General features: G+C 50.2%; 1 protein-coding gene across 2 annotated transcripts in view; it reads left to right on the plus strand.

Moving 5' to 3' along the window:
• PLXNA2 (plexin A2) overlaps positions 1–16,168 on the plus strand; it is a 219,783-nt gene extending 203,615 nt beyond the window's left edge. For both annotated transcript variants that reach the window (XM_002809516.6, XM_009238345.4), the window contains 11 exons: positions 692–960; positions 3,002–3,068; positions 3,293–3,439; positions 4,077–4,236; positions 4,586–4,689; positions 8,438–8,537; positions 9,523–9,713; positions 11,233–11,402; positions 13,950–14,162; positions 14,823–14,973; positions 15,654–16,168. In XM_002809516.6, the coding sequence (XP_002809562.2) occupies positions 692–960; positions 3,002–3,068; positions 3,293–3,439; positions 4,077–4,236; positions 4,586–4,689; positions 8,438–8,537; positions 9,523–9,713; positions 11,233–11,402; positions 13,950–14,162; positions 14,823–14,973; positions 15,654–15,749 (1,668 nt within the window). In that variant the 3' untranslated portion in view covers positions 15,750–16,168. The remainder of the gene's footprint in view (positions 1–691; positions 961–3,001; positions 3,069–3,292; positions 3,440–4,076; positions 4,237–4,585; positions 4,690–8,437; positions 8,538–9,522; positions 9,714–11,232; positions 11,403–13,949; positions 14,163–14,822; positions 14,974–15,653) is intronic.
• Positions 16,169–16,650: the final 482 nt, after the last annotated feature.

Genomic DNA, 16,650 nt, shown 5'->3' on the forward strand with positions numbered 1-16,650 from the left:
AATGCCTGCCTCCTGGGCCCAACCACCCAGCAGGGATGCAGGCCCAAGGTATCCTAGGAAATCCAGATGAGACTCAGCAGCACTGAGTAAGGTTAGCAGTGAAGACGGGTCAGTAGCTTGTAACAGCATCTCAGCAACAGAGCTATCAGGAAGGTTACGGCCGAGGGGGCACCCAGGCTCCTTGGGATGGTTCCAGGGTAAAGCTCATTGTTTGTCATTTTTTAATTAATGACTGAACTAATTAACTAAGATCCTGCCTCATTCTAAAATGGATTTAAGATGGCTTAAAGAAATACACAGGATTCTATGAGGTTTGTTTGTTCATTTGTTGGTTTGTTTTACTAAAGATAATAAATCAGGCAGAGGAGACTAAGGGGAGACTAGTAAACTGAAGAAGTTTGAGGGGGCATCTCCTATTCTATCCTTGGGAAAATCAGGCAGCCTCCCCTCTGAGAGCTCCACATGAAGCCCAGCCTCCCCAGGCCAGTGCAAGGTCAGAGCAGACTGTCGACCTCAGAGCCAGTTGTTCCTACATCATCACGGGTGGGTGGAATGGGGTGGGGGTGGTTATAGGCCTCAAACATAGGGTCCTACAGCTAGTGTCATCGCCGGCAGGCCCTCAGTGAGACCCTAGGTAGGAGGCCCGATGCCTGTCCTCTGAGGGCGTCGCCTCCACCACGCCCCACCCCAGGTACAAGGAAACGGGCAGCAGCACGTGGAGAAGGCCCTGAAGCTCTTTGCTCAGCTCATCAATAACAAGGTGTTCCTGCTGACCTTCATCCGCACCCTGGAGCTGCAGCGCAGTTTCTCCATGCGCGACCGGGGCAACGTGGCTTCGCTCATCATGACCGGCCTGCAGGGCCGCCTGGAGTACGCCACTGATGTCCTCAAGCAGCTGCTCTCTGACCTCATCGATAAGAACCTGGAAAACAAGAACCACCCCAAGCTGCTACTCCGGAGGTCTGGCCCGCAGCAGTGGGTGGAGAGGGTGGCAGGAGTCTGAATGGGGACAGAGCACCTCATTATAGCAGGCCCCACAAGCAGCATGAGAAGGCCCACTCCCCAGAAGGGGCACCCATTCAGAGCAGCCTGTGTCCTCACGTCTCTGCAGGGCAGAATCTGACTTTCCCTCAGCCCAGGGAGACTACAGAGTCTGAAGTCACCCAGGTGTGATGGATGAGCTCAGACCTTTGCTCGGATCTCAGCTGGAGTCCCAGCTCTGCCTCCTGCTAACTCTGTGATTTTTGGCCAGTGTTGTAACCTCTCTGTTGTTTAGTTTCCTCCTAGACACAATGAGAAAAATAATTCCTATCTCACAGTCTCTTCCTCCCCATGCCTCTAGAGCTGTGCTGTCCAGCACAGCGGCCCCTAGCCACAGGTAGCTGCTACAAATCAAAATGAAATAGAATGTAAAATCCAGCTCCTCCATCGCCCGAGCACCTAGCCGCATTCTAATTGCTTGGTCGCCACGTTGCAGCTAGTGGCCACCATACGGGACCGCACAGATAGAGAACATTCCCATTATCGCAGAAGGTTCTATTGCGCAGCACTGAGCTAGGGGTTTGGACAGCCTGGAAGGCTGTGCCTTCTGAGCTCAGCTTCCTGGATCTGAATCACAACATCCACTACACATGCCCACTGCATTTTCCCTGGCAGGGGAGAGGGTTGGAGACCTCAGCATCCCCTGAGCCCACCCTCTCTAGAGGCCGTGGGGAGCTGGGCACAGCTTTGGAGTCCTCTGGGCAGCGGGGGCTGGAGGGCTCCACCTCCATTCACCACCCCTCCTCTTTAGCCTTCCCGTAGCAAGGTCTCAGGCTTCCAGGCCCCGCGTGGGGTGAGGAGGGAGGAAGAATGGCTTTGTTTTATGAGTACTGAGCCCCCATCCTGCCAATCTGAGCATTAGAAACTCTCATTAAGAACTGTTGTATTTAAATTAGAGCTAATCTCAAGCACAATGCAGGGAGAGGGTGCTGGGAGGAGCCACGGGAGAAAGCTACAATTTTTTCTGCCATTGTCACTCTCTCCCAGCCCAGATTGCTGAGCAGCCCTGGCAAATGCCTGGGATTTACTGCAACCAGAGGGTATAATTTGCACCACGTGCAGGGAGTTAAAATACCCCTCCGGCATCCCCTTCACTGAGGGTCTGTCACAGCCGCTTTGTTCCTTCCCAAATCCCCAGATCTGTAGCCCTGGGACGGGAAGGGGAGGGGGGCCAGCCCTTGCATGAGCAAATCCCCTGTTGGCAAAACACTTAAGCACTGCTCTCTACCTGAGGGCTGGGATCCAAGACCCCACATGACAGCAATAATGACAGCTAATGCATAGTGCTTAGCAGGTGCCAGGCACTTTTCTTAGCACTTTACAAATATTAACTCATTCAACCCTGACAATAACCATTGGGGGTGGATGTTATTATGACTGTCTCCATTTAGAGATAGGAATACTGAAACCAGAGAGGTTAAATGACTTGCCCAAGGTCACACAGCCAATGTATGGCAGAATCAGGATTTGAACCCAAGAAAGTCTAACCATGAGTGTGTTTGGAGGGGAAGGGACCAGGCATCTTCCAGATAGGCAAAACAGGGTGCTCATGCATGCAAGAAAGCCCAGAGGGACTGGGAAACTCTCTAGTTATCACTTTGAGGCCAGAAGTGAGTTGGGAGAACCGGTTCTTTATAGCCCTGTGGGATAGTGAGGTGCCCTTATCCACAGACCCTGTCTCAGATGCATCCAAAGCAGTTCAGAGCACCACGGACCATCAGGGCTGAAAAGGCCAACCTCTCCATTTTCATAGGAAATTGAGGCCCAGGAAGAAGCCACCCCTACCCCCAGGTCACAGTCTAGTTACTGGGCAAGCTGGGCTGGGACCCAAGTGTCCTGACTCCCGCCCTGCATTCTCGCATGCTCCATTGTTCTCTTGGGAGACCTCACGGCAAGCCCAGGCCCCACCATGGAGACCCCTCTGTGAAGGACTGCCCCTTACCCTTTCTCCCTTCCCCAGGACAGAGTCTGTGGCTGAAAAGATGCTGACCAATTGGTTCGCCTTCCTCCTGCACAAGTTCCTAAAGGTGAGAAAGGGAGTGAGACGAGAAATAGCGTCCAGGGCAGGATGGCACTGCTGCTCAGATCCTGGCCACAGGGCTGCATGGGGACCCCCTCCCTCAGGAGCAGGAACCTAGACTGGGTGTGCTAAAGCCCCTCATTCCACTGGCCTCGCTCCGAGAGAGAAAAGGGAAAACGTGCAAACCTGAGGAGGCCGTGACCACACTTCCTGCCCTGCCTGTGCCCACAGGAGTGCGCGGGGGAGCCACTCTTCATGCTATACTGCGCCATCAAGCAGCAGATGGAGAAGGGCCCCATTGACGCCATCACAGGCGAGGCCCGCTACTCCCTGAGCGAGGACAAGCTCATCCGGCAGCAGATCGAGTACAAAACCCTGGTGAGGAAGCCAGAAGCTCCGGGCCCACATATGTATCTTCTGCTTCTGCCCCTTACTCTGCCTTCTGTCCATAAAAGCAGTCTAGGGGGTCAATAAAGAGGATGGGAGGCTGGTCTGGGGTGAGCCCAAAGGGCAACTTAGTGTACCAAGAGCAAGGTGGGCAGGCCTGCCCCCCTATCCCAAGCACTCTATGCCTTGGTTTATCCTAGATAATATTGGGGGAGAAAAAAGTTCACCCATCATTAGTTATTGGGTAATTGGTATTATGAGAAAGATGTATGTTGGTTCCTAACATAGAGGCTTTGGGGAAGTGCATGACTAGTCTCTGATACATGTAGAGCCATCTCTAAACACCGAGGGTACCTCATTCCAGGCCTATAGTCTCCCCTAATCCATCCAGGAGCTAGAAAGTAGAGTCCTGGTGCTTTGAGAAAGAAGAAGTGGACACAATGACTCAGGCTCTCATTTGGCAGATGTTAGGAAGGTGAGGGAAACTGAGTCACAGACCGGAAAAGTACCCTTATTTCCCCTATAAGGAGGGTGAACTTTGGAAAAAGAAGATTCTGAGGTCCTGACCCTCTCCCTCAAACTATTCCTTCAACTCCTGTCCTGCTCGCCCTCTGTCTCCTATTTGTAGATCCTGAACTGCGTCAACCCTGACAACGAGAACAGTCCAGAGATCCCAGTGAAGGTGTTAAACTGTGACACCATCACACAGGTCAAGGAGAAGATTCTTGATGCCGTGTATAAGAATGTGCCCTATTCCCAGCGGCCGAGGGCGGTGGACATGGACTTGGGTAGGAAGCCTGGACTCAGAGTGTGAGGGCAGGGGTTGAGGGGTGAAAGAAGGGAAGCTGCCCTGCCCACAACCCTTGCAGGGGCATGACTGTGTCCTGGCCAGGTGAGGCCCATGTGAAATGCTTCCGCTTTGGGCACTGTCTGTTCAGATGTGGCTGTCTCTGGGGAGGTCCACGTGTTTCCTCTGCTGCCTGGGCCCATGGAGCCCTAGATGTCTCTAGCCTCTGTTATTGGTACCAGCTTGAGGGGGCCGGGTTGCCACGTCCCTAGAGAAGGTGCAATTGGGAGACACTGGCTCACAGCCCTCATCCCTCTCACGCTGCTCCCTGCACCACCCCCTCCACCCAGAGTGGCGCCAAGGCCGGATCGCCCGGGTCGTGCTGCAAGATGAGGACATCACCACCAAGATTGAGGGCGACTGGAAGCGGCTCAACACACTGATGCATTATCAGGTGAGGGGGGGTGTCTCTTCCCCTCTTCAGCTTCCCAGAATGTTCCCTTCCCGCTAAGCCTTGCTCTAAGGCCTCAAAAGTCTGAAAACGATTTTCCTCTCCCTGCTTTCCTCCTCCTGCTGGAGCATAGAACAGGGATTCTTAGCCATGGCTGCCCATTGGAATTACTGAGGGAACTGATAAAAAACGTGAGTGACCAGACTCCACCCTCTGAAACAGATTTAACAGGTCTGGGGTAAGGCCTAGGCATTTCTATTCTGTGTACCTCCACATTTGCAAAAAACAAAACAAAACAACAACAACAAAAATCAAATGCATATTGCAAAGCCCTCCACATGGACAACTACCTTAAGGTACCTGGCACTTTCTCTCTTTAGCATCTTACTAACACAGCCCACACCTCTGACTTACAGTGGAGCAGGGTATTGGATAGACTTCTCTTCAGGTCTTACATTCTTCCTCTTAGTAGCTGGTGTCCTTGGGAAAATTACTCAGGCTTTCTTTTCTCTCATGTGTAAAATGGGGCTCCTGGTGAACCCTGCTCCATACAGTTTTATGGAATAGATTCAAGACAGAAGGTGAGGTGTTTAGCACACAGGCAGACACACTGAATGAGCAGTCAAAAAAAAAGAAAAATCCCAGCAAAAGAACACAAGATCAAGGAGGTATCTACTCCCGCCTCTTCTCCCCTCCCATGGTAACCACTCGCAGCTGGGGGTCTCTGTAAGATTAAGCACAGGTAGACAGGTAGGGATTCAGAAAAAATACTAAAATAGAAACTGGAAATAAGAGACACCAAGGGAAATTAAACCAACCAGAGGAAGCGCCTCAGGCTGCAAGACCCATGGGATCGTCTGATTAATAACATCCTCCCATGTCGCTGTCTCGGAAAGAAGGATCTGTAGAGGGGCTGGCAGGCTGGGCTGTCAGGCACTGAGCTGCCAACCACCAGGCACTGGAGCTGGCAGGAGCCTCCATGGGCACAGAGGAAGCTGGGGCACAGGGGTCCCCAAAAATGCTCTTCTCCAGGCTCCATCCCCCTGACTCGCCTGCACCTCCCATCCTAACACCCTGCCTGGACCCCTGCCCAGAGGACATGAGTGTGGTGCAGTGGAAAGAGAAGAGGCTTTAGAAGCTGTATTTAACCCCTGCTTCCCCACTCATTGGTGGTGTGACTTTAACCTCTGCACCTTGGGCTCCTCATCTGTAAAATGGAGATAACAACCCTGACTTGTGAAAGTGTGAGGTGCCCAGGATTGTACTTACAGATAAGGTAGCTTTCATCACTCCCTGTTAATTCTGTACACATACACACATGCCCAAACACCACCATTTCATATGGTGCTTAATGTATCCAGTAGAACAATTGTAATGAGCCAATTAAAGCTGAATAAGAAAGTACAAAAGAAAATAACATGATGCCCCCAAATCATGAGTTTCTAAAGGGCAGGAGTGGGGTCTTTCTGCTTCTGTCTCTGACACCCTAATGCTTGTCACTGGGCTTTCCAGCCTACGGCTCCCAATCAGAAGAAGGGACTATTTTGTTCTTATGGTGCTGATCATACAAAGCACTTTCAATTCCCTGATGTCATTTATCATTCATGTATGCATTCAGTCCTCAAATATTTACTGAGTTTTACTGAGTGCAAGTCACTTCCCACATGCTAGCCCTGAGTGACAGGGGACAGCAGGGAGTATTCTTCCCTTTGGGAGACTGTGATGATGATGATGATGATGATGCTCATAATAGCAACACTAATACCAACACTTACTGCATGCTCACTGGATACCAGGCACCGCTCTCAGCCTTTCTGTGTTTTAACTTCTTTAATTCTCACCACAAACTACATGCAATTATTATCCCCACTGACCACTAAGGCTCAGAGAGGTTAAGTCCTGGAGCGAGTAAGCAGCAGAGTCAAGGTCAGATCCAGCCAGGCATCTTGACCATGGACTTGCACCACCTGTTGGTTAAGACAGAGAAAAACCAAGGACAAGAGAGGTTTAGTGACTAGACCTGCAATTGAGTTGAACTGTGGTCATTTGAGTCACCTTGTGAATCTTTCATTAGGTGACAAGAAACTATAAATGATAATGTAATCTGTTCTCCCTGGGAGTGTAAACTCCTGCCCCTGCCAAGCTTTCCGGGTATCACTTCTGGGCTGTCAGTTGTAAGGAGAATTCCTGAAAGACAGAGGTAGAGACTGCCCCCCTCCCAGTCCTAGTGCTGATGGTACCAACGGCTGACAAGTCCAGGGAGCTACTCTACCTGGGAACTAATGGAGCCTTGGCACCTTCTAGGCACAGGACCTTGGAGCTTTATACCATCAAGTCAATGCACTGCCCTCTTGTTACCCTCTCTGGAGTCAAAGGTCCTTGGAGCCCCTGCAGAAGAAAATCTGCATAATCTTAATTAACAAAGAGATGTTAAAAAACTTCCCAGGCTTCTGCAGATTTATAGGGAGGGTAAAATTAAACACCACCACTAAAACCTGCTATCAGGGAATCTCGTTAGCACTAATGTTCATTTATAGTTTGACTTCCCCACATTTAATTCTTTTTTGGTAGGAGAGAGGGACTGACAATTTAAGACCCAGAAAGATGGTTTTATGACTGGTGCAGCTATAAATCAAACTTATAAAGTTCATAAAAATTGTGAAAATAAAAAATGGTTTAATAGGAATGTTTTATGGTCCATAACATTATTATAGCTGTTTTATTCCCTCTGCATTAGGGGTTTAATTGGATCGCCACGATTCTGGAGATTCTCTGTTTTTACTGGATGGAGGGTAATCTTAAATCAAAATGGCCCCAAATGTCTTCAATATGGCTCCTCATTTATCAGCCCTCTCCCTGCAGGCTGGGTGCTGAGCTGGGGCGCCCTCATAGAGGATAGGACAAGACACCATCTTTCTCGCTCAGTCCCCAAGAGTGGCTGCCCTTTTGATGAAACTATTTGAAGTGATCCAGGCATTATAGGACCCAGGCCAGAAAGAAAGCAGAGCCAAAAGGAAAATGGGCCTCAGACCAGTGTGACTCGAAATAAAATTCCAAGTTAGAATATATAATGAAGAGAACATGTGCTCTGGAGCCTGACAGACCTGGCTACAAATATTGGCTCTACCATGTATGAATTATGTGACTTTTAAGAGGTTGCATAGCCTCCCTATGATTCCATTTTTTTTTTCATCTGTAAAATGGGAATACTTGTGCATAGCTCGCCAAGTGGATGGGAGACTGGGTCTAGCCCAGTGCTGTCCAGTAGAAAATTAATGCAAGCCACATGTGCAAGCCGCATGTGTAATTTAAACTTTTTGTATTAGTCACATTAAAAAGGTAAAAATAAAAAGATCAATTAATGTTACATGTTTTATTTAATCTAACTGGTCTAAAATGATTATCATTTCAATATGTAATCAATTTAAAAATTATTAATAAGATAGTTTATCTTTGTATTCATACTGTCATTGAAATCCAGCATGTAATGTATATTTATAGCACATCTCAATTTAGACACAGCTCATCTTAGGTGGGATTAACCACATTTCCAATGCTCAATCAAATATTGGGTTATGCAGCTCTAACCGATAAAAGCTCAAAAAACAGCAGTAATGGTTGTTTCTGGTATTCCTGTACTCCTTGCTCTCTACCCCACAGCTATCTTATAACCCTCTAGAAATACTTGACTATCTAACTTCCCAAGACACCTACATTCACCTTTGTACTGTACCTTTTGTACCCTTCTCAGGTGTCAGACAGGTCGGTGGTGGCTCTGGTCCCCAAACAGACCTCCTCCTACAACATCCCTGCCTCTGCCAGCATCTCCCGGACGTCCATCAGCAGATACGGTGAGAACCATGAGGGCAGACTGGGCAGCTCAGAGCAGAGTCTTCCGTGACCTAGCAGGGCCCACTCACTACCCCTTCTAACAGCAGGCAGCCCTTGCTGCTGCTGGCCCAATCACAGGCTCCTGCCAGTTGGTTTCTGTCCTCCCTAGTCCAGGCATTCCCAGGCAGCCAGCGCCCTCAGAGCCGTGGGAGCAGGTGGCACCATGTGCCCTTTCTTTGATATCCCAGCCTGGTAGAGGAGTCAGAGTGGCCCAGAACCAGGAAGGCACCTGGCTGGGGGTTCATATATCCCAGGTTGCCTGGGCCAGTCCAGTTTATGCCTGTTGTCCCGGCTGAATTATTAAGAGTGCCCCCCTTTACTCTCAAAAGTGTCCCAGTTTGATCAATAAATTAGTCCGAGGAGTACTGGGGCCCCCAGGCCCTCTGGGCAATGAGGTTATGGCACCTCCTTGTCCCTTATTTTATTTGCTCTGGTTTCATGTATGCACTAAGGCCTTGGGCTTCCCAACCAAAGGGCACCACAGGACTGAACCCAGCAGCACCAAAAAGGGCTCAGGAAATTCCATACCCCAGGCCCCATGCAAGAAGAGACCCTTAACTCCCAAGAGGAGAATTACAACTTGCAGCTCTTTAGTATCCAGATTTCTATTAAAGCACCGACGAAAATATCCTATTGACATTTTACCTATTAATTATTCATTGCTGGGAGTGTCAGAGTAGAGGGGACTCCCAAATTCCCAAGGGTGTCTCTAATTCACAAAATTTATAAATCCTCTTCTAAAAAAGCCTTCAGGCTCTTCTGTCCTCATGCCAACCAAGGATCCCTAAAATAGCCTGCCATATATGAGGTCCCAACGGTCCCCTTTCAGCTGAAATGAGTTTATTCTGAGTGTATGCAGCAGGCGGGCAGGGATTCTGGAAGGATTCTACAAGCAAGGCCGGTGACTCAGTTACTCACAGCCCTCCACCACCCCCTTCTCCTCAGACTCCTCCTTCAGGTATACGGGCAGCCCCGACAGCCTGCGGTCCCGGGCCCCGATGATCACCCCAGACCTGGAAAGTGGGGTCAAAGTGTGGCATCTGGTGAAGAACCATGACCACGGTGACCAGAAGGAGGGTGACCGGGGCAGCAAGATGGTGTCCGAGATCTACCTGACCCGACTACTGGCCACCAAGGTAACTCCCGCTCTGCCCAGACCAGGGAGTGCTCGTTAAAGGAGCACGTCCTGCCCCTCCACAACACAGAAAGGGTGTCTGGAGTCCAGGTACAGCCAGACCTGGCGACTCATGCCTATAATCCCAGCACTTTGGGAGGCCAAGGCAGAAGGATGGCTTGAGCCCAACAGTATGGGACCAGCCTGGGCAACATATCAAGACCTGATCTCCACTAACGAAAAAAAAAAAGAGGAAAAAATTGGAAAAAAAAAAAAAAAGGGAGAGAGAGAGAGTCCAGTTCCCTGGGCAGGGCTTCCAAAGGATCAGGCCACTGCTATTCTCTACCCTTTGGCAAAAATAGCAAATGTATCTTTGCTTTCTGCGTACTTCTTGAGACTACTGTTTCGCTTCAGAAGAGTAACTCTCTCCCTCTGGACCCCTTAAGCTTTAGGAAGGCAGTGGGGTTTCTTGCTGATATTAGTTGGATAGATATGCTGGCCTTTCTATCCCCTTTCTGGCCACAATGGGAGGGAAAGCACAGAGGCCTGGCCCTGCCAGTAATCCAAGGGGTGGCTTCTTCCCATCCCATCTCACCCCAGCTATCCCCAAATGTTGATGGAAGTGAGGCTGCATCTTTTAGCCTTCCTAGCAGGTAACAAAATAAGCCTGTAAGTATGACAATCAAAGAGCCAATGTTTTCCAGGCGGGGCTAGATTTCAAATACTCTCCCCGATGGACCTCCAACAATGGCACTGAAGTTTTAATACAGTGGCATCCAACTTACAGCTCTCAGACTTGCTCCCAGAGTGGCCCAGAAATATTCCATGAGACCCCATGTCTCCATTTTAGCTTTGCCTAATATGCTCAGCATAACAACAAGAGACCAACAAAGAGATAACAGAAAAGGCTAGAGGTTTCTGCTGACCCTCAGAGGTCTGCCATGAGCCTGTAAACTGTGGGAGCCAGGCCCAGTCTTATTCCTGCCCCAGAGACCCTCCAAAGCCCTGTGGATCAGCACTCTGCCTGTGGGGAGGTGGTTCTTGAGTCTAGACCCTTCACCCACATTCCACATTCCAGATACCACTTGTCTCAGGCCACTAACATCCTAAGCCTCTTCATACCTTCCTAACAGACTCTCCTGGTCCTGCTGTGCTCCTGCCAGGAGGCACCCAGTCCTCCAGCTTGTTCCTCGGATACTGTTTCCAGACTGGCTTGCAGCCTGTGCCCCCTCATTCACCCATGGGAAGCCCGGACTCAGGGCACTTCCTGTCTTCCTATCAAAGACCTTGAGCCTACACCCTATGTGGAATGTGGCTGCAGGTTGGAGGAGAGATTCTTCCCCAGGATTCACAGCGCACCCAGTTTCTCCCACCTCCCCAGCTAACCAACAGTACCCTTCCCCACCCCGCAACACTGCCTGCACAGTCTCGTGTCCCAGACAAATTTCCAAGGCAGGATGGGTCCAAGGCACCATCTGGTATGCCTGTCTGCTACCTGCCGTCACCCCCCTCCATCTTACTCTCCCCCACCCCTCCTCCAGGGCACCCTGCAGAAGTTCGTGGATGACTTGTTTGAGACCTTGTTCAGCACTGTGCACCGGGGCAGCGCTCTCCCCCTGGCCATCAAGTACATGTTTGATTTCCTAGATGAGCAGGCAGACAGGCACAGCATCCATGACACAGATGTGCGGCACACCTGGAAGAGCAACTGGTAAACCCTCGGGGAGCGCAGCAGGAGGTGCAGCCTGGAGAGGCCTGGAGCTAAGAGGGATGAGGACCAGGAGATGGGAGGGTGGGAGGGTAGCCTATTCTCAGCTGGGGCTGGGTGATCCGAAGCTCCTGAAACAAACAGTGCACATATGCTCTGCAGAGCCCACACGGTCCCCAGCTGCCTGTGCCAAGTGGGGCCTGCCTGGCTTGAGGCCCAGCCATAGGATGTACCCTTGAGTTCTGCCCTTCCAGGTTGTGACCAGTCCCCCAAGAAGAGCCTCCTCCCCTGGCTCTGAGATCTCTGGTTCTCAGGAGAAGGGAGCTGGGGGAACCTATGCAAAGAGCTGCATTTGAAGCCTGCAGCGGAGCTTCACAGCCAGGCATCGTGGGGCATTCTGAGTGGGGCAGTTCTAAGGCACTTCCTGAGATGGGGAATCCCTGAATTAAACTGAGACCCCCGGTGAAGTTGGTCAGCACTGAAGAGGGAGTTCACACCTGCTATAGACTTGAGCCCACTGACAGGGAGGATTTCATTGCAAACTTGATCTCTTAAGGCCAAGTGATTATCCTGGCGCCATAGCTTTCAGGAAGCAGCAGGCAGAATGCCCTGCAGGCATGACTCTCTCCCCTAAAGTCACCTCTGCAACCAGACCAGCAGTAGGAGAAGCCCTCAGGCCCCTGGTATGAGACTTTATCCTCATGGGTTTTGAACCTGGACCACAGACCAAGCTAAGGACTGGCTTTCAGTTCAGACAGGACCCGGCCAAGAGCTGGCATCAAAAGGCTTTCTTTGGGAAAGAGCACAGAGAGGGGAGAGGGGAGGTCCAGGCATTTGGGTTGGGCAGGCAGCCCATGCAGCTGTCTGGAGTCAGCGGTCTCCTCAGAAAACAGAGCTGACACAGATGGGCCCAGGCTGTTATTTGGGAATCAAAAGTCCTAGCAACCAACAAAACACTATGGAAAAAGCCAACCCCAGCCCCATCTCTTCCTTCCTCCTCCCGGGTCTTGTGGTCACTGATCCTTCCTCAGTCTGCAACTTTGATCACAGTGGAGTGAAACGGACAGGCTGGGGTGGCCCTGGGGTTAAGAGCCCACAGTCCACTTTGCCAGGACAGGCCTTCCATCTGCATTCCCTGGACAGCACATGCCTGTCCCCTTTGCTTTGGAGCATCCCCAGCCCAGTGCTGGGAGAGGGCAATTTAGGGGAAATCACGAGAAAGTCCAGGGTTATCCACATCTCTGTGCCTTCTGTGTGCTGGCCAGATCCAAGTAATAGAAATGCACTACCCTGGCATCTTGGTGTGGAGAGAGTTTCCTTATCCAGACCTCAATAGCAAATGTCCAGGGAAAGATTACCAGAAACTACCCAAGGCTGCCAGAAGAAGGGGAGGGCAGAAGAGATGAGTCAGCTCTCAGCTGCAGCAGCTTCTCCCAGGCTAGAGGAAAGTGAGGGATCCTGTTGTGTTTTGGAAGATAGGCAGAAATCATGGTGGAAGGGCTTGAGGCTGCGTAAAGCAGATCTTCCCCAAGACCTGGCACTACTGAGACATTTGGGAAAGTTTGGGGCCCATGAGAGTCAACAGAAGATGAAGAAGGGGAGAGAAGAAGAAGCTGGGGAGCTGGGAACGTCATCTCAGGCTGGAGGACAAGCCTGCGACAGGGCCGGTTCCACAGAGGAGTCAAAAGAGTTAAAGCCCAGAAGGCAGCTGGAAGAGAAGGCAAAGCTGGAAAAGGAAGTAAAACCAGCAGCTGTTCTGATTTTGAAGGAGAGTAAATGGGCTTATCTGCTTTATGGTCTAAGGAGCAGAGAAAACTCATTCTCCTCTGGTTATAAATTCCCGAGTTGCAGAAGGAAGTCTCCTAACTACTGATCGGTTCCTCTTGGGGTGGGAAAATCTCTGAGCTACAGTGAGTCATTCCCAGGATGCCAACAATGGCCTCCACTTCTCCCTCTGCCCCTGCCCAGATACAAGAATGCCCTGGGGAGAGTCATGAAAGAACTTCCCCCAGGGGAGCCCATTCCTCGGCCCAGCCAGGCCAGGCCAGCCCTGGGAAGTAGCTTGGGCAGCCGGGCTGGGCGGGGAGCGCAGGTGGCACCCTTTGTGCCCGCTCTGAGGCTGAGCCTGGGGCTGCTGCCTGCCTTCTTCCGGACAATGGCCACGGGCAGTGTGAAGGGACTCCAGGAGCCTGGTGGCTTTGTTTGAAGCCCTGAGAAAATGTGCTGTCCTCTGTACTTGGGCTTGCCTAGGGGCACAGAGGCCTTTAGAAAAGTCTCCCAGAAGGGAACAGAACACACCCAGGCCCACCCCTTGGATGTTAGAGATCAGGGTCAGTGCCCCCATTAGGGTACAACGTGCCTCTCCTTCCATTTCTCCCAGGTCAGTAACAGCTTAGGCTAAATTAACCCTGGCTGTACCTATTTTCTTCCATTTTACTCCTTTGCCCCTTCAGGTGGACCATTTGACCTTTGAGGGGGAAGAATATCAGTGGGCAGCAGAAGGGGCACGGCCCACGTGCATTCTCAAGTCTGCTCTGCCTTTCCCCACAGCCTCCCTCTGCGCTTCTGGGTGAATGTGATTAAGAACCCCCAGTTCGTGTTTGACATCCACAAGGGCAGCATCACGGATGCCTGCCTCTCTGTGGTGGCCCAGACCTTCATGGACTCTTGTTCAACGTCAGAGCACCGGCTGGGCAAGGACTCCCCCTCCAACAAGCTGCTCTATGCCAAGGACATCCCCAGTTACAAGAGCTGGGTGGAGAGGTCAGTAGCACCCTCAGGACAGGCCCATACCCCTGTCTCCCTACCCATTCCCCGCTCTATAGTCATCACTGACTGAGGACTCAGACGACGGAGTCTGTCATCTCTTCAGGACCTCCCACTCCCCTCCCTGCCCACGCCCCCTGCTGCGTGGCTTTGTGCCCTTGGAAGTCCGATGATTATCATCCTAATTACCATTCATTGAGCATGTGCTAAGCATTCAGCATTCTGATAAAGATTTTGTGTGTATCATCTCATTAAAATGTCCAGCAGAGTTGTGAAGCCAATATTATTATTATCCCCATTTTACTGATAAGGAAACTGAGGTACAGAGAGGGTAAATAACTTGCCCTGCGTCACACAGCTAGCAGGTAGCAGAGCTGGGATTTGAACACAAAGAGCCTGGTGAAAGTCTGGGCTTTTAACCACTCTGTTGGGCACCGCAGCCACAAGCTGTCAGCTAGATGGAATCTACTGAAGAAACTCTGGCCTTCAGCCTCAACCTCAGCATGAAGCAAGAGGCCAGAGGAAGCCACATCAGAACAGAAATAGGGAGGCAGGAGCAACTGGGTACGTCAGTGCCCTTGAAGGACCCGGCCCGGGGTAGCTATAGGTAAATGTTTGCTGAGGCCTCCATCAAGGTGCCTATCCTGTCTCTGGCAGATACTACGCAGACATCGCCAAGCTCCCAGCCATCAGTGACCAGGACATGAATGCCTACCTCGCCGAGCAGTCCCGCCTGCACGCCGTGGAGTTCAACATGCTGAGTGCCCTCAATGAGATCTACTCCTACGTCAGCAAGTATAGTGAGGAGGTAAGACAGGGCCCCAGCAGGGACAGAAACCAACAGGCAAGGAGCAGGAAGCCTGACTCAGTCCTTAAATAACAATAGATGGCCATTTAGAAAACACATTCAGGGAGTCAGAAGCCCATGAGCTCAAAAATTATCATTCCTTTGTGAGGCAACTCAACTCCTGATTCACTGAAGGCTTTATACGCTTCATTGTCTTTCACTCATTGTTAACACAATAAATAACACTTTTAATCATTTGTTTTTCGGTTCAAAGTATTGTATAATTAATTTCATTCTCTCTTAATGAATCAAACTATTCTTTGCACTCGGGCAGATCCTGTCAGTTACATTTCAGATAGACAGGTGGACCCTAATACGAATAGAGGTTGAATAGGACAGCTTTGGAAAACTCACAAAGCTTCTTTAGCATGGAACCTGAAAGTAGTAGTAGTAGTAGCAATAATTAACACTTGCATAGCGCTTCCTATGCCAGATAATGTTTTAAACACCATACATACATACATATATATATATAGGTGTGTGTGCATGTATTCATTCAGTTAATCATTTAAATTATTTAAGGTTATGTGCATGAAGGCAGAATGGAAAGGTAGACAGAGGGCAAAGAGGGAAGGACTCCGGAAAACGGTGTCTTCTATTCTGAGTCCTGAAGTCTTCCTGCCTTTGTTTTTGCTCCTCAGCTCATCGGGGCCCTTGAGCAGGATGAGCAGGCACGGCGGCAGCGGCTGGCTTATAAGGTGGAGCAGCTCATTAATGCCATGTCCATTGAGAGCTGAGAGGAGGAGCCTCGCATTCCTGGGAAGAGGGACCTGTCCAAGCTGTCACACTGGGAGTCTCAGATGGAAGGACAAGTGATGGGGATCAGGCCCCAGAGCTTGCTGTCCCCTGAGACCCCATCCTGGGGAGAGGGGAGGGCCCCTCTCCCTATGCCAGCCAAGTTTCGTCACAGCCAGTTCCAGCTGGGAGAGACAGTGGGCATCATCCATCCTCAGTGAGAACACCAGAGAACCCGGGGCCAGGAGAAGGTGGTTCTTCAAAGCCGAGAGGCACGAGCTGGGGACAGTTCTGCCTCTGTGACTGCTGCTTTGCATGAAAACTCATTTGATGTATATTGGGGAAATAATGAGAACTTTATTTAATTTTTTTTAAGAAAAAGGGAAAAAAACAGAAATAAAACAAAAAGCCGCCCTGTTAATCCCGTCCAACTTTTGTTTAATTCTGATTTCTGTCTCCCTTCCTTCTTTTCTCCCATTCCTCCTTCTTTATATAATGCCTATTTCCAAATGCCAGAGAAAGCAAAGAGATGCTGAGAGACATTGGAGAGAAAATGACTGTCTCCTTTTCCTTGAAATTAAAAAAAAAAAAAAAAGAGGAAGAGGAGGAGAAGAAGAATGAGCACAAGTATGCACCAAACACTTCGCAAAAACAGAGGCCAGTAAAACCTGGAATTATCCCGGCAGCCAGAAGAGCATGGAACTTCCAGAACTTTGCACAAATTGCAAAGCCATCAAGAGCTCACCCTGGCTGACTGGAAACTGAGCTTTATCTACCACACACCTGTATATTCTCATCTTTTGAGAGGAGATGTGTACCTAGATAGTACCAATGCTTTTTGCTACTGTTTTTTGTTTTGTTTTATTCAATCCTAAACCTCAACAAATGAGGAGCTGGTCTTTG

Source organism: Pongo abelii, chromosome 1, assembly GCF_028885655.2.
Source record: "Pongo abelii isolate AG06213 chromosome 1, NHGRI_mPonAbe1-v2.0_pri, whole genome shotgun sequence".
Lineage (NCBI taxonomy): Eukaryota > Metazoa > Chordata > Mammalia > Primates > Hominidae > Pongo > Pongo abelii.